Source organism: Cnephaeus nilssonii (genome assembly GCF_951640355.1).
Source record: "Cnephaeus nilssonii genome assembly, chromosome: 18".
Taxonomy (NCBI): Eukaryota; Metazoa; Chordata; class Mammalia; order Chiroptera; family Vespertilionidae; genus Cnephaeus; species Cnephaeus nilssonii.
This window is the reverse complement of record NC_137089.1, coordinates 20,924,923-20,944,073: the sequence shown is the minus strand read 5'-3', so window position 1 is coordinate 20,944,073 and position 19,151 is coordinate 20,924,923. Positions and strand designations below refer to the sequence as shown.

Below are 19,151 nucleotides of genomic sequence, written 5' to 3'. Positions count from 1 at the left end.
GTCTGTGTCCTTGGAGATAGTCAGGAACAATAAAATGAAAGAGAAATATGAGGGAGATATTTTTATTAAAAATTCTTGAAAAACACTTGATGGATACATTATATATATATAGCTAATATGCTAAGTGTCTAATCATCTGGGTAATGACGTCACATAGCAACGCCCAGCTTCGTCTCCCTAGCGACTAGCCTCCTTGCAGTTTCTTCAGCCCAGGAACACGACTTGCTTTATATCCAGGTGGAAACACTTTACATTGTAACCAAATGTCTGTGAAGCCTTTTCCCATTTGATCCTCACAGAAGTCCTGGAGTAGATAGGAGACTTGGTGGAATCCTATTTTCTTTTCATTAGCCAGAAAATAGAGATTTAGAAAGCTTAGGACTGAAAAGAAGTAAGAAATGGTGGACCTTGAAAATCACTTCAGGTTTTCTTACTGCACAGAATATAGTCACTACCTCAGTTAAATATTTTATCCTTTGTTCTCCCTGCGTGATCCTATATAATAAAAGTGTGGTATGCAAATTGTCCCCTCAACCAGGAGTTCTTCCAGGAGTTCGACCAGGGGGCAGAGCCAGCCGGGGGAGGGGAGGGAGGCCCTGGCTGGTGGTAGCATGCAGCCAGGGGAGGGAGGGAGGCCCTGGCCGGCGGGAGGGAGGGAGGCCCTAGCCAGCAGCAGGCAGCCAGGGAAAGGGAGGGAGGCCCTGGCTGACAGCAGGCGGCATGGGGCTGGGGAAAGTGAGGGAGTGCCCAGCCAGCCACCACCAGCCACTAGGGACCCTACCAGTGCACGAATTTTATGCACTGGGCTTCTAGTCTACAATAATAATCTGCTTCATGTTGATATTTACTGCCGTGTTGCTGACAATTACCTGAAAGAGAAGTTGGGGTTCTTCACTGGGCAGGAAAAGCTTAGCTAAATCAGAAAGGAGGTCTAATTAAGCAAGTTTATTCTATATCTATAAAAGGCTAAGTTGACTTGCACATGCGAAATACATATAAAGCTCTCCCTGGCGCCAATCACACGCGTGTGTTTCAATCTGTCATTGTCAATCATGAATTTGGTTGACGCTTCTATTATAGAGAAAAGGCAAATAGCGATATTAAAATATTTCTTCTAGTTAATTTCCTTTCTATGTGCACAAATTTGTGTGCCAGGCCAGTAGTTTAGTGATAACCTATTAGCCAATTAGTAATTCGCTTACTTAGTTTTAATATAGTATTTATTATGTGTTTGATGATCTGCTTTTTAAATTATCATTTCAGGAACAACAATACCTCATCTTTTGAATAGTACATCTAACAATCTATATCTAAATTTTCAATCAGACATCAGTGTTTCTGCTGCTGGATTTCACCTTGAATACACAGGTAAGTATAATGTCATGTCGTATTAACTATAGGCACAATACAGCAGATCTCTAGAATTTACTCACCTCGCATAAATTTGTTGAATGGTGACTTTTCATTCCTCCCTCCCCTCAGCCCCTGGAACCAACATTCTACTCATTGTTCCTAAGAGTTCTCCTTTATGTTATTCTAGATATAAGTGAGATCATACAATATTTGTCTTCTCTGTCTGATTTATTTCACTTAGCATGACACTCTAAAGGTCCATCCATGTTGTTGCAAATGTCAGGATATCCTTCTTGTCCATGGTTTTAATAATATTCCATTATATATATATATAACACATCTTCATTTCTTCATGTAGGTGGATATTTAAGGTGTTTTTATATCTTGGCTATTAGTAATGCTGCAATTAATATAGAACTGATATCTCTTTGAGATCCTGATTTTAATTACTTTGGATCTATACCCAGAAGTAGTATCACTGGATCATGTGATACTTCTATTCTTAATTTTTTGAAATTATATGGTGACTATAACAATTTACATACTCATCAGCAGAGCTTGAGGGTTCCCTTTTTGTCACATTCTCATCAATACTTGTTAATTTTTTTGCTTTGATAATAGTAATTCTAACAGATTTGGGGTGACATCTCTTGCTTTTGATTTACATTTGCTTGATGATTAGCGATGTTGAGCATCTTTTCATGTACCTATTGGCCATTTGTATTTTCTTTGGCAAAATGTCTTGTAGATATTCTGCCCTTTTCTTTTTTTTAAATTTACCTCTATTGTTGAACATACTACATATGTATGTCCCCCCTTTTTTCCCATTGACTTCCCTCCACCCCAAACCGTCCTCCCAGGCTTTCACCGCACTATTGTCTGTGTCCATGGTTTGAGGTGTATGAGTTCCTTATAAATTTTGGATATTAACTCCTGTTTTTGTGTGTTTTGTTTCTTCTGGGATTTTAATTTTTCTGTGCACCCCCCTCTTCTGGTTTAGGAACAGTCTGCTCTTTTTTAGTAATGATCATCTCAGTGTGTTGCAGAGAGCTCACATATGGGTTAATCCACCCGTGAGCTGTGTAAGTTCTACACCACATCTTGGGAGCTTTGTTCACCTGGATGTGCTCAGAGAATCTACTTCTAAACCCTTAAGTTCAGCAGTAATCTGTATTTTTAAGTACGTGCCATAAAAATTCACCACTGACCCTTTGTCCAGACTCATTGTTTGGCCTGAGAACACCTACCAACTACACCATTGTAATGAAGGAATGGAACACACTGCTTCTATAGTAACATCCTTCAGATACTTGGTGGCTTTTCAGATATGCATACCCATTTTGGCCCAGGCAGTGTTACAAGCATTCTTAAGGTACACAAGAATATCTGAAACTCTTGATTTGTATTATTTTGTAGGGTTTCCTGGGTAAGTGAATAGCAAACCATTTTCAGAGGTCACCTCAGTCCACTTATGGAGGAGAGAGTGGATATTAACTCCTTATCAGATAGATACATTGCAGATAATTTTGCCAGTTACACAGGTTGCCTTTTGATTTTGTTGTTACTTGTGCTGTGCAAGAGTTTTTTGTTGTATTGTTTTTGATGTAGTTCTACTTAGTTTGCTTTCGTTGCTTGTGTTTTTGGTGTCATATTAAAAAAATCAAAACCAATGTCAAGGAGCTTTTTCCCTATGTTTTCTTCTAGAACTTTTAAATATCAGGTCTTATATTTAAGTTTTTAATCCATTTCCAATTAATTATTTAAAGTGGTATCAGATAGGGGTCCAATTTTATTCTTCTGCATATGATTATCCAATTTCTCCCACACCATTTATTGAAGAGACTATCTTTTGGTCTAAGTGTCCATTTTTATGCCGGTACCATACTGTATTGATTATTATAGCCTTTCTAATTTGGTTTGAAATCAGAAAGAATGATGCTTCCAATTTTTATTTGTTTGTTTGTTATACAGTATTGCTTTGGGTATTTGGGTTCTTTTGTGGTTCTAATTGAATTTTAAGATTTTTTTGTATTTATGTGAAATATGTCATTGGAATTTTGATAGGGTTTGCATTGAATCAATAGGTAGCTTTGGGTAATATGAACATTTTAACAATATTAATCATCCTAATCCATGAATACAAAATATGTTTTTATTTATTTATGTTTCTATAATTTATTTTATTAGACTTTTATAATTTTCAGTGTGTAGATCTTTTACCTTCATGCTTAAATTTGTTCAGTTATTTTATTGCTTTTATGTTATTGTAAATTGAATTTTCTTTCTTTTTTAAATATGTTTTGTATTTAGTGTATAGCAATCAATGCAACTAATTTATGTATGTTGATTTTATATCCTGAAACTTTATTAAATTTGTTTATTAGATATTTTTTGGGGGTGGAGTAGTTATGATTTTTTGTATATAACATCATATTATCTGCCAACAGAGGCAATTTTACTTTGACTTTTGAGTTTGTATGTTTTTTATTTATTGTAATTATGTGTTTTTAGGAATTTGTCTTTTTTCTAGGTTATTCATTTTGCTAGTGTATAATTATTCATAATAGTCTCTTGTGATTCTTTTTATTTCTGTAGTATCATTTGTAATGTCTCCTCTTTTACTACAATATTTTCAAATTCTGAAAAAGGAACTGAATCCTGTAGAAAATTTAATCTGAAATGGGAGTAGTGGCTTTTCTTGTTGGCATAGAAAAAATACATTTAATCTCTCAACTTCCTACTAAACTTTTAGATACAAAAAAAGTCTTATGCATCCAAGTTAAGTTAAATACATATATAAATTTGTAGTTTGCTCCATAAAATGATCACAAGTTTTAACTGGGTGACTATTGGGTAATTTGGAGCTTACTGTCTCCCTCTGCCATTAGTACAGGATCATGTCCATTTAGGATATCCTTTTGTCTCTTGCACTGAGCGCAGTCACTGAATCTTATTAGTATTCAAAACAAATTTGTTGACTGAATAATGAGTTAGTGATACAACATCTAGAAATATAAGATAACAGATATATAATATTAGAATATATCATTGCCATCAGTATGCCTACACTGATGGTGTTCATAAAGGTATTTAGCACCTCTGTCTGTATATATTTTATAATTCTGTCAGCTTCTACTTCCTGAAGGTACTGATTATTATTTTCTCAACATCACTTTATCCATCACTGTAACATCATTACCTCTACTGGAAATTCTGAGAGAAAAAAAACTTGCTATAGGGAAAGACAGAGGCTACACTGATAGGCATGTACTAAATTAATTTTTGACAATACTTTTAGTTTTTATATTGCAGTTCACTTTTCATCTATTGCTAATCTTAGATACAACAAATACATCATTGTAATGTTAATAGATTATAAATAAAAGATTTATTCTTCATTCAGCCAATAATTTTTTTGAAATACCTACTACATGTCAGCTACTATGCTCAGCATGGGAAAAGCAAAGATAAATATGTCACAGTATCTTTTTTTATGAGATTATAGCATAGAATAGACAGAGAGATAAAGCAATAATACAGTGCAGTGAATACAGGAATAGAGAGATTTATGGTAGAGTGTACAAAAGCGATAGTAATCAGTTCCATTTATGAAGTTTACGAAATATTTCAAATAGTAGGTGACAATTTGGCTGAGTCTTAACAAACAGGTAGGAGTTTTGCAATTAGACAGCAGTAGATATTTTCAGCATGAATACTGCAGGCTCAGGCAGTGCTATGATATATGGCATATTAGGAGAATTGCAACTAGTTCAGCAGGGCTGAACTAAGGTTTGAGGCAGCACAAGGAACTAATGCTTCTAAAGGTATGATGACTTCTGAAAGTGATAGGATGCCATAATCAGAAATGTAACTTCATTGTAGATGACATAATATGAAAACAGCAAATGTTTCAATATTTATTCATAATATAGACCATTAAGTAATCATAATCATAAAGAAATTGTCGCAAGTTTTTTAAGTCCCTTGTATATGACTTTTGCATTTATAAAATGTTTTCTTAAATGCCCAAAGGTCCTTTTTTTGTATAAGATAGATAATATAAGATCATTAAAATTTAATAGGATAAGTTATCCAATGATCTTTAATATTTTTCAAACTGTTTTTTTGGTTGAAAACTCTTAACTATATTCAGTGAAAGAAATTGAGCCATATCCTTATCAACAAATAGTAGATACAAATATACAAAGAATTTAGAGCTTGACTGCTCTTCTTAAGGGAAAGCAATGATTACTGGATTTAAATCTCACAATTTTTAAAAATATATTTTTAGTTATTTGAGAGAGTAAGGGAGAGGGAGAGAGATAGAAACATCAATGATGAGAGAATCATTGATCAGCTGCCTCCTTCACAGCCCCTACTGAGGATTGAACCCACAACCCGGGCATGTGCCCTGTCCAGGAATAAAGTTCGACCTCATGGTTCATAGGTCCATGATCAACCACTGAGCAACCCAGGCCCAGCAAACCTCACAACATTGTATCTTGAAAACAAATCTTTTGGCTGAAAAGTCATACTGTAAGTATATGAAAACTTTAATCATGATCTTGAATTGAAGAAGTAAAGTTGAGTACCTAACTATGATAAGAAAAGTCTGATTAAAATGGTAGAGGGATTGGATTATGAATGAGACAAACCTCTGTCCTAACCAAGTTTAAACATATTAGGTAAAATGTGGGATTTTTAATTATTCATCCAACTATGTCAAACTTAGCTATTGCTATCAAATGAGCAGTCAAAGAATGCTAACATTTTCTAAAGTACTTATCTGATTTGAACTCAACCACGTGGGAAAGGATTCACCACTGCTAATGAGTAAGCCTAAGCACAAATGATGCGTCAATGTATTTTATACACAGTTGCTTTAAATAATAAGACTGACAACGCTCCTAATGTTCTAAAGGCTACTCACAGAGAATGGCATTTAATATTTTAGCTTTCAATTCATGTAATCTCAAGTAAATGTTTTTAAAATCATGCTTTGTGTTCAAACTGATCCCCAGATGCTTCCTAAGAACTATTAGATATGTGGATTCTCCACCCAAGAGAAAAGCAAACAAACAAAAAACTAAACACCATGTTTAGATGACAGGACAATATTAACTGTAGTTTTCAAAAACCAGAAGGTGGGATATTATGAGAAGATGGTAAGATGATCACCATTTTTTTTAAACATTGTGTTGAAGAGCCTAAACTAAGACAACATATTTGTTGAATGTTTCCTTTTAATTGGAATAAAATTCTAAATAACTTCCTAGAGCAGTGGTTCTCAACCTTTCTAATGCTGTGAACCTTTAATACAGTTCCTCATGTTGTGGTGACCCCCAACCATAAAATTATTTTCGTTGCTACTTCATAACTGTAATTTTGCTACTGTTATGAATCGTAATGTAAATATCCGTGTTTTCCGATGGTCTTAGGCAACCCTGCTAACGGTTCTCAACCCTGTTATTGTCAGCAACCCTGTTGAGAACCGCTAGCAGGGTTGCCTAAGACCATCGGAAAACACAGATATTTACATTACGATTCATAACAGTAGCAAAATTACAGTTATGAAGTAGCAACGAAAATAATTTTATGGTTGGGGGTCACCACAACATGAGGAACTGTATTAAAGGGTGGCGGCATTAGAAAGGTTGAGAACCACTGTCCTAGAGCAAAGTAAATATAATTTTTAAAATGCCAGCATTACAAAAATCCTGTAGAGTTATATTAAAACATTATTTTTTAATTAAATCATAACTTAAAGAAGTGAAAATATTCTCCAGGTATAAAAAGACCTTCCTTTTTGGAGAATTTAAGTAAATGCTTACTAAATAGTCACACTTAGTGATATTGTCACCTAAAAATGCTCCAGTTGCATGTGCTTTCTTTTAAAACGAAGTGAGTGAATTTAATTAAAATGGGAATTATAAATTAAAAAATGAAAGTGTATGGAGAAATATATGAGAAATAGAGTTACAGAGGATGGAAAAAGTGGAGCAAGTAGGACAGAGGACTGAGAAAGAGAAGAGAGAAAGAGAAAATGATACATTTAGTGGACAGTAGTGAAATCAGTGACAGGCTGCCTAATGTTATTTTAATTAATTTAAAAGTTTTTGGATTATCCTTCATGTTTTCAAATCTATTATCTAATTAACATTGACATTAACATAGTAATTGCAAAATATTAAGTGAAAGGGAAGGTGGGGGGGATTTGAAATACAGCATTACAAATTAAAATAACTAATAACTTCTGCTCTAGTCTTTAAGGACAAATTTAAGAAACAAGCTCTAGCAGTATTTTTGGCTGCTTTGCTAATAACAGATTGAAAAGCTGTTAGGATGCATTTGGTGGAACAAATGCTGTGTAGAAAAGCTGTGATTTGGGCGCAGTGACCAGCAGGACAAGCTCAAAGGCTGTCTGATCACTGTGCACACTGGAGGACACTGCTTCAAGGAACTCCAGAGAATGCACCCAACAATCCATCTTGCTTATGAAAAGGGCAGCTTAATTTCTGTCATGTTTCAAAATAGTAATTTCCCTTGGTGGAGAAACATCAATTTTGTGTTGATGCAAGAATCTGTTCACTGGTGGAGACTGGTTGTAATAACTAGACATAAAAATAAAAATTTGAAAGAATTTCTTTATATAATCAGAAGCCCCCAGAGTTACAGTCTGAAAAGTGAGAATGCAATAACCTCTACAAGAGAAAATTGTACTTTTTAATGAATATAAAAAAAGCACTAAAAGAAAAAAACACTATGATTTTAGGCTAAGTAAAAGTGAGAAAAATAATTATGTGTGTTCTAAACAAGATAGTTAAATTAACTTTTCTCCATTGAGAATACACCTATTTCACTGTACATCTTTGGTGTTTCATTTGTGACAGTATCTAAGATAAAAGTTCTGTCAGCCGGGTAATATAAGGAAGGAATCACAACAGGCCAACAGTGGTCTCATAATCACACTATGAATACCAGCAACAGATGCTTAAGACATTAAGGTTTGCTATAAAAAGGACAGATTTCTTAATTTTTTTTAAAACAAGAAGGTAAACTCTTTCTATATTCCTAAAGGAGTATTTTAAGTGGTAAAGGTTTCAGGAAACATGACATGTGTTCTTCTCTCTGGGGAAAGGAAAATTTGGCTGAAATTCCCTCCATCCTTCCAGAGAGTATTTTCCCCATCTGATATTTCTACTCACTCATGAGGTTTTCGGGGAGGGAGGGGGAGGGGAGACAAAAAACTAGATTATCTGATGGCATGGGTACTATATAGATATGACTTGCTTTTTAATTACTTAAAAAGTAAATGCTGACAAGTATCTGTCTATAGTGTTCTTTTTCTCTTTGAATTTGAGATCGTAACACTTTAACTTGGGAATGCCTGACTACTACTATAACTATTATTATTGTTATCATTACTATTATTATTATTATTATTATTATTATCATACAAATCTGATGTTCCTTCTGGACAGTCTATTCTTCACATGCCTTGGTCTCATTAATATTTCTAGAGTTCCATTGTTACCTAGTAAAGAAAGGCAACACTTCATTTCCTCCGTTAATTTTACATTTCAATATTGCTTCCCAAATATAAGAACAAACCCAGTTTATTATTATCCATTAAATATTCATTGAATACCTACTAAATGCTAACTATATTTGCTAGGTGTCAGTACTACAAACTTGCATAAGATCTAGTCCTAAAAACATTCAGACTTAATTGCGAATAAGAACATGCAAACAAATAATTGCAGAATTACAGTGTAAACATTGTAAGTATTGTATATTTAAGTCAGCACTTCTCAGATAATTGTGGATTATAGGCATCTTGAAGATGACTAGGCCTGGCTGGGTAGCAAAGTTAGTTAGAGTATCATCCCAATACACAAGGTTACAGAATCAATCTCAGGTCAGGCCACATACAAGAACCAACCAATGAATGCATAAATAAATAAGTGGAATATCTATAAATCAATTAACAGGGGTTGCTATTTGGTGTTGAAATTATAAAATGTACGTTTTAAAAAGGGAAACTACATGCACTAATAGTGTTTGTAAATTTAGGGGTGCTCAAAGATCTCAGGACATAGTCTCTGAGGAAGTCAAAGGCACATGTTAACCCTACCAGACTACAGGGGTGCATTTGCCTGTGAGCATTAAAACCCAATCAAATGCAAACAGGAGTTTGCAGCCAAGAAAGTAAACATGTATTTTTAAGGAAATAATGCCATGCCCAGAGTCATAGGTGAGCTTTTGCTCAAAAACATGTCTCCCAGGCCTTCCTGGGAATGAGTTAGGTTTGTGGGTTCTACTGATCGGTTGGGGCCAGGGTAGGATCTTGGTGTCAGTCCCTGATTCAGCCATGGCATTGTTCTGTCTGGTTCATGAGGGGTGTGGTTCCTAGGGACATTCTGTTTTCATTGGTCTGGGGCTGAAACACAACTGTAATCAATAGACCCGAGGCTTTGTTTTTAAGACAGTTTGATGCCAACCAGAATCCAATGTCCTAAGGGCTTGCTGATTAAGGAGAGGGTGGACTGCACGGACAGAAAGGAGAAAAGGCCATGTTAAAGAAACAGTTTCTATGTGGTTACATTACCATAATGAATACATTTTTCTCTCCTCCCACACCTGAGAACACTCCTGATATCTGCCACTAGTAAGTTTGTTGTAAATCCTGGGAAATTTCAGGTAGTCTAGAAAACATCTTTTTATCCCATGCAATAGTTGGAGGGTCTGAATACACCAAAGCACAAAGCTAGTCGTAAAATAGTGAACATCCAGAAATGTACCATTTAACTCTAGCTTATAAATAATGAAAGATTCAATTCAGTGCAATAGTTACTTTACTGCTCCCCATCCTTAAGCAATATGCTTAAGTGATAATGCATTAGGACTTAATGAGTTTACTTTTATAGTCACTAAAAATGGTTTCTTCCCTTGGGCTAATTAGATAATTATCTGAGAAAAATAGTGATTTTAAAATTAATTATATTTTCTTAAACTAATTATTTTGTTCTAACTAGTTTATACAAATCATCACATAAAATACTAATTATAGAAACACCTCCTGTCCAAATTAAATTATTAATATTTGTCATGTCTAATTTCACTTGCCACTAACTCAAAATTTACATACAAATAAGTATAATTGAGCTTTATAAATGCATTTCACTCATTAACCGTATGAGGACATTATAGTTGTATCATACTTTGTTTCCTGTTTTCTGTTAATCAAAATTTATTTCATGATCATCTCATTGACTTTTCACCTCTTTATGCTATTAAGTTAGAGATGGTTTTAGTCTAAGTTTCTGGATTCTGGAAACATAGTAGAGACAGCGTTACAGAACAGAAGGACTTTATCCACCCGGTGCTGGCAGAGGCAAGCACTGGAAACAAGAATTGCAGAGGAAAAATATTGGCTATTGGCGATATTATTATTATTATTATTATTATTATTATTATTATTTTATTTTCTATACTACATGGTGCTGACTTAAGCTACCAAAAACTTTTTCCCCCCTTAAAGATATTTTATGGATTTTTAGAGTTAGAGGAAGAGAGGAGAGAGAGAAAGAAGCAGAAAAAGCTAAGTCTCTGAGGGAGGGAGAGAGAGAGAAAGAAAGAGAGAAAAGGAGGGAGAGAGACTTTTTTCTAGAACTAGAATTTGAAACTAAATATAATAAAAGTCATAAGGACCCTCAGCTTCACCAAAATGCACACAGAGGCTGTGTTCTTAATAACTGAATTTTCCCTCCATTACTAAACAGAAGGAAAATACAGCTTCCTACATTAGTTAAGGTTCTATGACTGTTTACAGTCTATATCCTGCCTTCCTTTATCAGCTTTATTTCTTACCACCTTTCCCCAAATTCTACATGTGTTTGTGGGGAAAACACTTCTCTTGTCCATAAAAGAAGGAAAAATCACTCAAAACTCCATGCCATTTTGTCTGCAAGTACATCACACATACTTTCTCCCTTATTGTCATAAATTGGTGAAATATATCATTTTTAGTACTCACTTAGGTTATTTCCTGTAAAATTATTATTTAAATAAAGGACAACCTTTATTTATTGTGATTATTCCATTACACTGTAATCATGTTTTAAACTAACCCCCTCAGTAGTTCCAAAAAGGGTTCCTTCAGAGCATGGTTAAATTGCAATCTATCTTAACACTCCCAGCATCTAACATGATGCAGAGTATACAATAGATGCTCAGTAATTGCTTATTTTTTTTGACTTTTGTTTAAATTACTTTATTGATTAAGGTATCACATATTTGTCATCAACCCCCTCCCCCCCCCCCGTTCCCTTCCCAAACCCCCCCACACGCAAGCCCCCCTCCCCCTGTTGTCCGTGATCACTGGTTAGGCTCATATGCAAGCACACAAGTCCTTTGGTTGATCTATCTCCCTTGTCCCCACCCTCCCCTACCTTCCCTCTGAGGTCTGACAGTCTGATCAATTCTGTTCTTGTTTTTCAGTCTGTGTCTGCATGTCAGATTCCATTGAACATTTTATCATTTAATTTAGCATTATTTTGTAGGCTAGAATGTTGTAAGTAGTATCTATTACTGAATATCCAATTAGTTATTCATAGTAATGCTAAGTTAAATGTCAGAGAAGGTAAACAGAGGTAAAGTAAGAAAGTGTTGAGGATCAAGGTAAGTATGAGCAAAGCCTGCACATGTTCCTAAATCACTGCTCCCTGTTGAGATTACTATCAGAATTGTTCCTTCTAAAAAAAGTATCCACAGTCAAGTTACATGCTACAAAATATGTATTTATTTAGTAGATTGACTAAGTGATTCCAAGGTACTTTTACCAGAAATAAGTCTGCATACTTACTATTGCAGTTTTCTTCATTCTCAAATTAGACTAGCTCTTACTGAATTCACACTTTATCACTGACTTCTATGTGAGTTTCAAACTGTTGTCTTATGGTGATAAATGTGGGATGCCAAATGCTAATTCTAGTACATTAAAATTCCCTCAAATGTAGTAAAAACATAGAAATAATAGTTCTTTCTTTCATATCCATTATTTAGGGACAATTTTTAAATTGAAGACATGCAATATATTTAAAATAATGAGCTCTTCACTTTCACTGAACACAACCTCTTGTGCAAAGACACAATTCAATTCCGATTCCTTTCTCACATGAATGCAAATCCACTGTTTTTGGTCTTCATTTTCAATAAATTTCTACATGGATTGTCATGTAAAATTTGTGAAGGAGTTTTTCCTTTTATAAACAATGTTACTGGGAATCTTAGCAGTAATTAAGCTTTCTTATTCCTGTCTTCCTCTCTTCATGCATTAAAGACTCCTTAAAATCATTGTGAAATACAAGGAAGTAATATATATGTAATTATGTAATCAGAAGTATCTGATATAAATGATATGATTAACAACATTTTAGACTCTAGATTGATTGCCTTGTAAACAGAATTGGAAAGAATATTTAGTTACAAATAAATGTTAGAAATATGAACTGCGGTTTCAATACTTCAGTCTGGGTAATTGCCCACAGTGATTCAACAGCAGAAATAACTGCAATTTTTGATATGGATTTATTTGTTCCTGGATTTGTTTCTGTCTCTTTGGGGCTACAATTGCAGATTAATTGATCCAAATCTCATTTAAAAATTCAGTCAAAGAGTATATTTGATTGCAAAGGGCATAATTTTACAAAATCTACTCTCATGAAGCTGAAAATGACTATTTTGATTCCCTTGGATAAGCATGGGAAAATACTTTCCAACATTTTTACAAAAATTATTTTTTGTTGTTGATTTTCACAAATAATAACCTATTGGTTTTATCATTTGTAAAGAAGTAAAAACTAACTCTTATAGAAGACATTTTAAAATTATTATTTAATACTCAGGTTTATTTGTATAAGTAAAAAAGTGTCTATAAAATATGAACTACATGACTTTCAAATGTTTCTGTTTTATTTTCTTTAGTACATATAAAAAATGGATGCAAAGAAATGAGAGGCCATTAACATATGACTTCTCCTGCTTATCTGTTTACCTCATCACCTTATTTCCCTAAAATAATCTTATTCAACAGATTAGCTGGTTCAACTCAATTATTTTTAGAAAAATAGAAGGGAATTTGTTTTGTACTCCCTAAATCTCTGATAGTACTAATTTATCCAATAGACAAGTGATTTTATTACTTACAAAAATAATTTATGTTCATTATGAAAATTTTGGAAATGCAAGAAAATATAAGGAAGGACATACAAATCACTAAAAATCTCATAATCAAAATAACCACTGCTAATAGTTGGCATATTTTCTTTTTGTCATTTTTCTCTGTGATTATATACTTATAAGAATTTTAACTTACAAAATTATTATAACATAGTTTATAAGAATTTGTATCACTTTTCAGAATATATATATATATATATATATATATATATATATATATATATATTTACTGTTTCAGAGAGGAAGGGAGAGGGAGATAATCAATAATGAGAGATAATCATTGATTGGCTGCCTTCTGTATACCCCCTACTGGGGATCGACCCTGCAACCCAGGCATGTGCCCTGACCAGGAATCGAACCATGACCTGGTTCATAGGCCGATGCTTAACCACTGAGCCACACTGGCCGGGCCCGTATCATTTATTTTTAAGTTAAAATTCTTTCATAAATATTTTACTATATATCTTTTATGTAATAACATTGATTAAAAACAAGATTCTCAATATCTATGACATCACTGTGTCATAATTTTATTTATTCTCCTCCCAAAGGAGGATATTGACACTTATAGTTATTAATAGCTTTCTGTGTATATGACAATGAATGGAGAACTTGACAGAAAGGAAAATAAATGAGCATGTACAAAATCTGGTGAAGAGTAATAAATGTACTGTTCAGGACTCACAGAAACCAAAGGAAGGTAAAACAAGGCATGCATGCTTATATCATAACATACTTTATTTTTTGTATTCAGTAATTCCTGAAAAGAGCTCTATGAAATCAGAAGAATGTAATGTGTAAGGCCCAATAATGGGAATTAAATGAGATATAAAACAATTGTGAGGCAGTTCTTTTCTCTTCTTGGATCTCAAATTATAGTTGGGGAGGTGAAGCTTTAACTCTTAAAAACTTAAAAGTAGGTCAAAATTTAATGGTAACATCTTTCCTACGTTCATAAATTCAAGATTATAAAAAAAAAATCAAGAAATATGGAACATGGTATATGTTTAGAGACCTAGCTAATTGAGGCACCAGGCACTGGACTTATATTCCACAGATTCTCCTAATTTCTTTCAGAACTATCTCAAATGCATTTCCAAATGAATAATTTGTTCCTCCTCTTTACTGCCTTACTTTCTGATCTAATCATAACTATATCAAGTTACTGCTGTTATGCTGTTTCCTACTTTTAAATGTCACCTAATTAGGCATTACTTTTAGCTGTTCATTTATTGTATTATTAGGTAGAGAAAGCCACTTCCATTTGCAGAGATAGAAATTTGTATTTATTAAGAAATAATTAAAACAATTTTATTAAAAAATAAAAATCACTTTCATTTTTTATATTATTCATTCATACCAATGCTTATTGAGTGCATCCTTAAGATGCTGTGCTCTGAGCTGCCCGTACAAAGCTCCTATTCTGAGAGTGGAGATCAATATTGAGCAGCTATTTCCACAAGCATTTATTCATTTATATAAAGTGCCATAAAGGAAATGTAGAAGTTGGTGCTCTGAGAGTCTCTATCAGAAGGAACAATGTTGTCAAGGAGTGAAGTAATATATGAGATATTGTCATAATTTAGGATTTAGGTTTTATGTATTTTTTATGAAATGAATACACACACACACACACACACACACACACACACACACACACACTAGAGGCCTGGTGCACGAAATTCTGCATGGGTAGGGTCCCTAGGCCTGGCCGGCTATCAGGGCCGATCTGTGGGGTGACCAGTGGGGTGATTGGGGGGCTCCCGCTGCTACCTGCCTTGGCTGGCCTGGGACCTGTGGGCTGGGGTTAGCTCCTGCATTGAGCATCTGCCCCCTGGTGGTCAGTGCATGTCATAGTGGCCAGTCGTTCCACCAGTTGTTTTGCTGTTTGGTCGATTTGCATATTAGGCTTTTATTATATAGGACTAGGGGCCCAGTGCACGAAATTCATGCACTGGGGATGGGGGGTCCCTCAGCCTAACATGCCCTCTCTCACATACTGGGAGCCCTCAGGGGATGTCCTACTGATGGCTTAGGCCCGATCCCCACGGGAAGCGGGCCTAAGCCGCAGTCTGGCCTCCCTTTGTGGGAGGCAACCGGGCTGGTCAGGGGAAGGCACCAGCCCCATCACCCTGCTGCTGTAGCCACTGCCAGTCACCACAGCCACCAAGGTGTTTTCATCAACACGACTCCAGTCCCTTCACCATGAAAAAATGACAACTTTCTTTAGGCATTTTCAAGATGTGTCTTTCATAGGATATGCATTTCTTTTTTTTTTTTTTTTTTTTTAATCCTCGTCTTAGGATATGTTTCTATTGACTTTTAGAGAATGTGGAAGAGAAAGGGAAAGACAGAGAGAAACATCAAAGTGAGAGGAACACTTTGATTGGTTGCCTCCTGCATGAGCCCTGATCTGGGTCCCGGCCAGGGAGGAGCCTGCAACCTAGGTACATGTCCTTGATCAGAATCAACCCAGACCCTGCTGTGGGCAGGCCGAGGCTCTATCCACTGAGTCAAACCGGCGAGGGCAGGATATGACATTTCTTAGCCCTCCAGCAGCGGACCTTCATTTTTTTCTCCAGAAGTGTGGTGGAAAAACCCTAGATCACCTTTTTGGATTGTTATTAACCAAGTTACTAAGAATATTACCAGTGGAATACAGGAAGCTTAGCCAATGTGCAGTCAGAAAAGGTGTTTCCTCTATAGTTCACACCCATCACTGTCTGTGCCCTGTCCAGGCCTAAAGCCTCTGGCCAAAGCTTTAGGCCTGGGAAGGGGACCTCCAGCTCCCTGTGATTATAGACACCACCCATTGGGCAGGGGACCCCAGCTCCCTGCAATCCACCACAGGAGCAGATGCCCTCACAGGAGTGGACCCCCAGTTGCCTGCGATCTGTCGCAGGTTCCCTGCTGGTGCCCAAGGCCGGAAAAGCCTCTGGCGGAGGCTTTCCTGGCCTTGGGCTCAGCCACACCCCAGCGTCCAGGTAACGGATTGCCAGTTGCCTGCGACTGTTTCCTGATGGGCGTGGCTATTGGGCGTGGCTGGTGGGTGTAGCAAAGGTACAGTCAATTTGCATATTACTCTATTATTAGGTAGGATAATTTCAGAGTGGTGACTGCTTAAAACTGTAAATTAAAAGTAAATAATAAACATTTGCTTTATTAAAGATAAAAATATCTTAATAATATGTAATACTTTCAATATTTAAAAAAATGTTTTGGCCAAAAGAAAATCAAACAATGATTTTCTTTAAGTCTTTAAATGAATTGTTTAAGAAAATCTTTCATATTTTGTATGCTTTTGTTCTTTTATGTTGAAAAGTAAATTACCAATGTAAAAATAATGGAAGTGTTTTGAATTATATCATTATCTTCCTCTCAGAAATAACTGATTTCATGCATTGCACAATGCTTTTCAGGTCTCAATAAGATACTTGTTTTTCTTCCTTCTGATTATATTTGGAAAACAAGTCTTACTTGTAATTATATCGTAAAAATTTTACATGTAATAAATATATTAAAATAGATCTCATGAATTAAAAATCCCATTCTTTATGAAGGAAGAAGGAACCAGCTGATATGAATGAAATAGTAAATAATTTTTAGTCATTTTACTAAAAACATTTTGCAACTACAATTTCATTTTATTTTCACAGTAAATTATTATTATTTTTTGGGAGGTTATTTTTATGAATTTTTATTTTTGTTTTACAGTAGAAGAGATTTAGGCTGGGAGTTAAAAAAGAATTTAAGTATAATCACAGAGCTACTTAATGTTTAGTGGCATAAAAATTCAAAAGTTATGTGGAGTTCCAAAGTCATTGCTCTTCACATATGCAGTTAAATCTTGTTCACGTAATATTCTTATTGCCACACTGTAAATGTAGTTTTAATGACCCAGATATTCGACTTTAATAATTTAATATGCATGATTTAAGCAGTCATTATTTGAAAGTTACTTATATTATTATCATTAAATATTCTTAGCAATTGGTTTGGATTCCTGTCCTGAGCCACAAACACCCAGCAATGGAATTAAAATTGGAGACAGATACATGGTTGGTGATGTGGTATCATTTCAGTGTGATCAAGGCTATTCTTTGCAGGTAAGTTTATTTTAAAAGCATAGTTTTAATTTTCATTACTCTTTCAGGATATTTTAATAAACCAATTATTATCTTCAAGTTTTAAAACTATATTGATCTTGGGCTTCATTAGCCTGAAGTCAAATGGCATTCAATTTTTCAATAAAACATATGTGTAAGAGAAATTTGCTGAAATGAAATAAATTTGTTTTAATTGCAACAAATGAAAAATGAATTTTGAATCAAAATTAATTATTCACTTTTCTCTATTCACATAGGATGTCACAACTGAACTCCTGGATTTTAGAATGTGAAAATAAAAATGAAGTTCTACTTAAATCATTAAATGAAATTTCCATGACAATAAATTCCCCAAATTAGTGAAAATCAACCACAAATATATTTTCTTAAAGTAGTGGATTGGCAATGTATATTCAGATATTTTTTTGTATTTATATTGATCCTCTGTTACACGTTTTTGAAGGGTCTCAAAATTATGGTCTCATAAAAATCTCCCTAAAGAATAGACTTATTAAGAAATTAAAAGAAAAGAAGCACAAACTATTTCACATATTAAGTAAATAAATTTCTTAGATGAAGCTAAATTAAAAATTAATAATTTATAGTCTTTATGGTTGTGTCACAAATGATTAGTCTCAGAAGTGCAATCAGGTCTATCTGGATATTATATATCAATTTAAAATTTAATATACCTCAACACCTGTTTTAATATTTTTATGAAAGAATTTTATCATTATTTAATCTCATCTTGAATAGTACAGCAATTTATTATAAACCACTATATATGGTCATTTCACTTGTGTAATCATTGTAGTAGAATGTTTTGATAAAAAATATAAAATGCAATTCTAATGTAATATGGAATCTTAATTTTTCTATCTGGACCTTTTTTAAAAATTTTATCAAAAGTATATATAATTACCTTTCTTATTCCAAATACTATATTAAGATTTACGTAAAAGTCAAAATCTATAAAAGTGACAATATGTATTTAACCTTGTTTTCATAATAGTCTTTCACTATACTATGTTCAATCTAAATTTTAAAAGCTGTACTGAACCCGGCCTTAGTGGCTCAGTGGTTGAACATCAACCTATGAACCAGGAGGTCACAGTTCGATTCCTGGCCAGGGCATATGCCTGGGTTGCTGGCTTGATCCCCAATGTGGGGCGTGCAGAAGGCAGCCGATCAATGATTCTCTTTCATCATTGACGTTTCTATCTCTCTCTCCTTCACCCTTCTTCTCCGAAATAAATTTAAAAAATAAAATAAAATAAAAAGCTGTACTGAACTGCATTGTCCTATTTACACAGGGTCATTCTCACATAACATGTATGCCTGGACCTGTAAGAAGATGGAATTACCCAATCCCAATTTGTTTGGGTAAGTTAAAGAAATATAAAACAGTTATAAGGTTCATGAAATTTTAAAGTTACACTCTTTATATGGTAT

The 19,151-nt window shown here is 34.4% G+C and overlaps 1 protein-coding gene across 3 annotated transcripts in view; it reads left to right on the top strand.

Annotated features, from left to right (window-relative positions):
- CSMD3 (CUB and Sushi multiple domains 3) overlaps window positions 1-19,151 on the top strand; it is a gene marked incomplete at both ends in the record, with an annotated part of 911,147 nt that overhangs the window by 777,313 nt on the left and 114,683 nt on the right. For all 3 annotated transcript variants that reach the window (XM_079795927.1, XM_079795926.1, XM_079795925.1), the window contains 3 exons: window positions 1,264-1,368; window positions 17,581-17,699; window positions 19,013-19,082. In XM_079795927.1, the coding sequence (XP_079652053.1) occupies window positions 1,264-1,368; window positions 17,581-17,699; window positions 19,013-19,082 (294 nt within the window). The remainder of the gene's footprint in view (window positions 1-1,263; window positions 1,369-17,580; window positions 17,700-19,012; window positions 19,083-19,151) is intronic.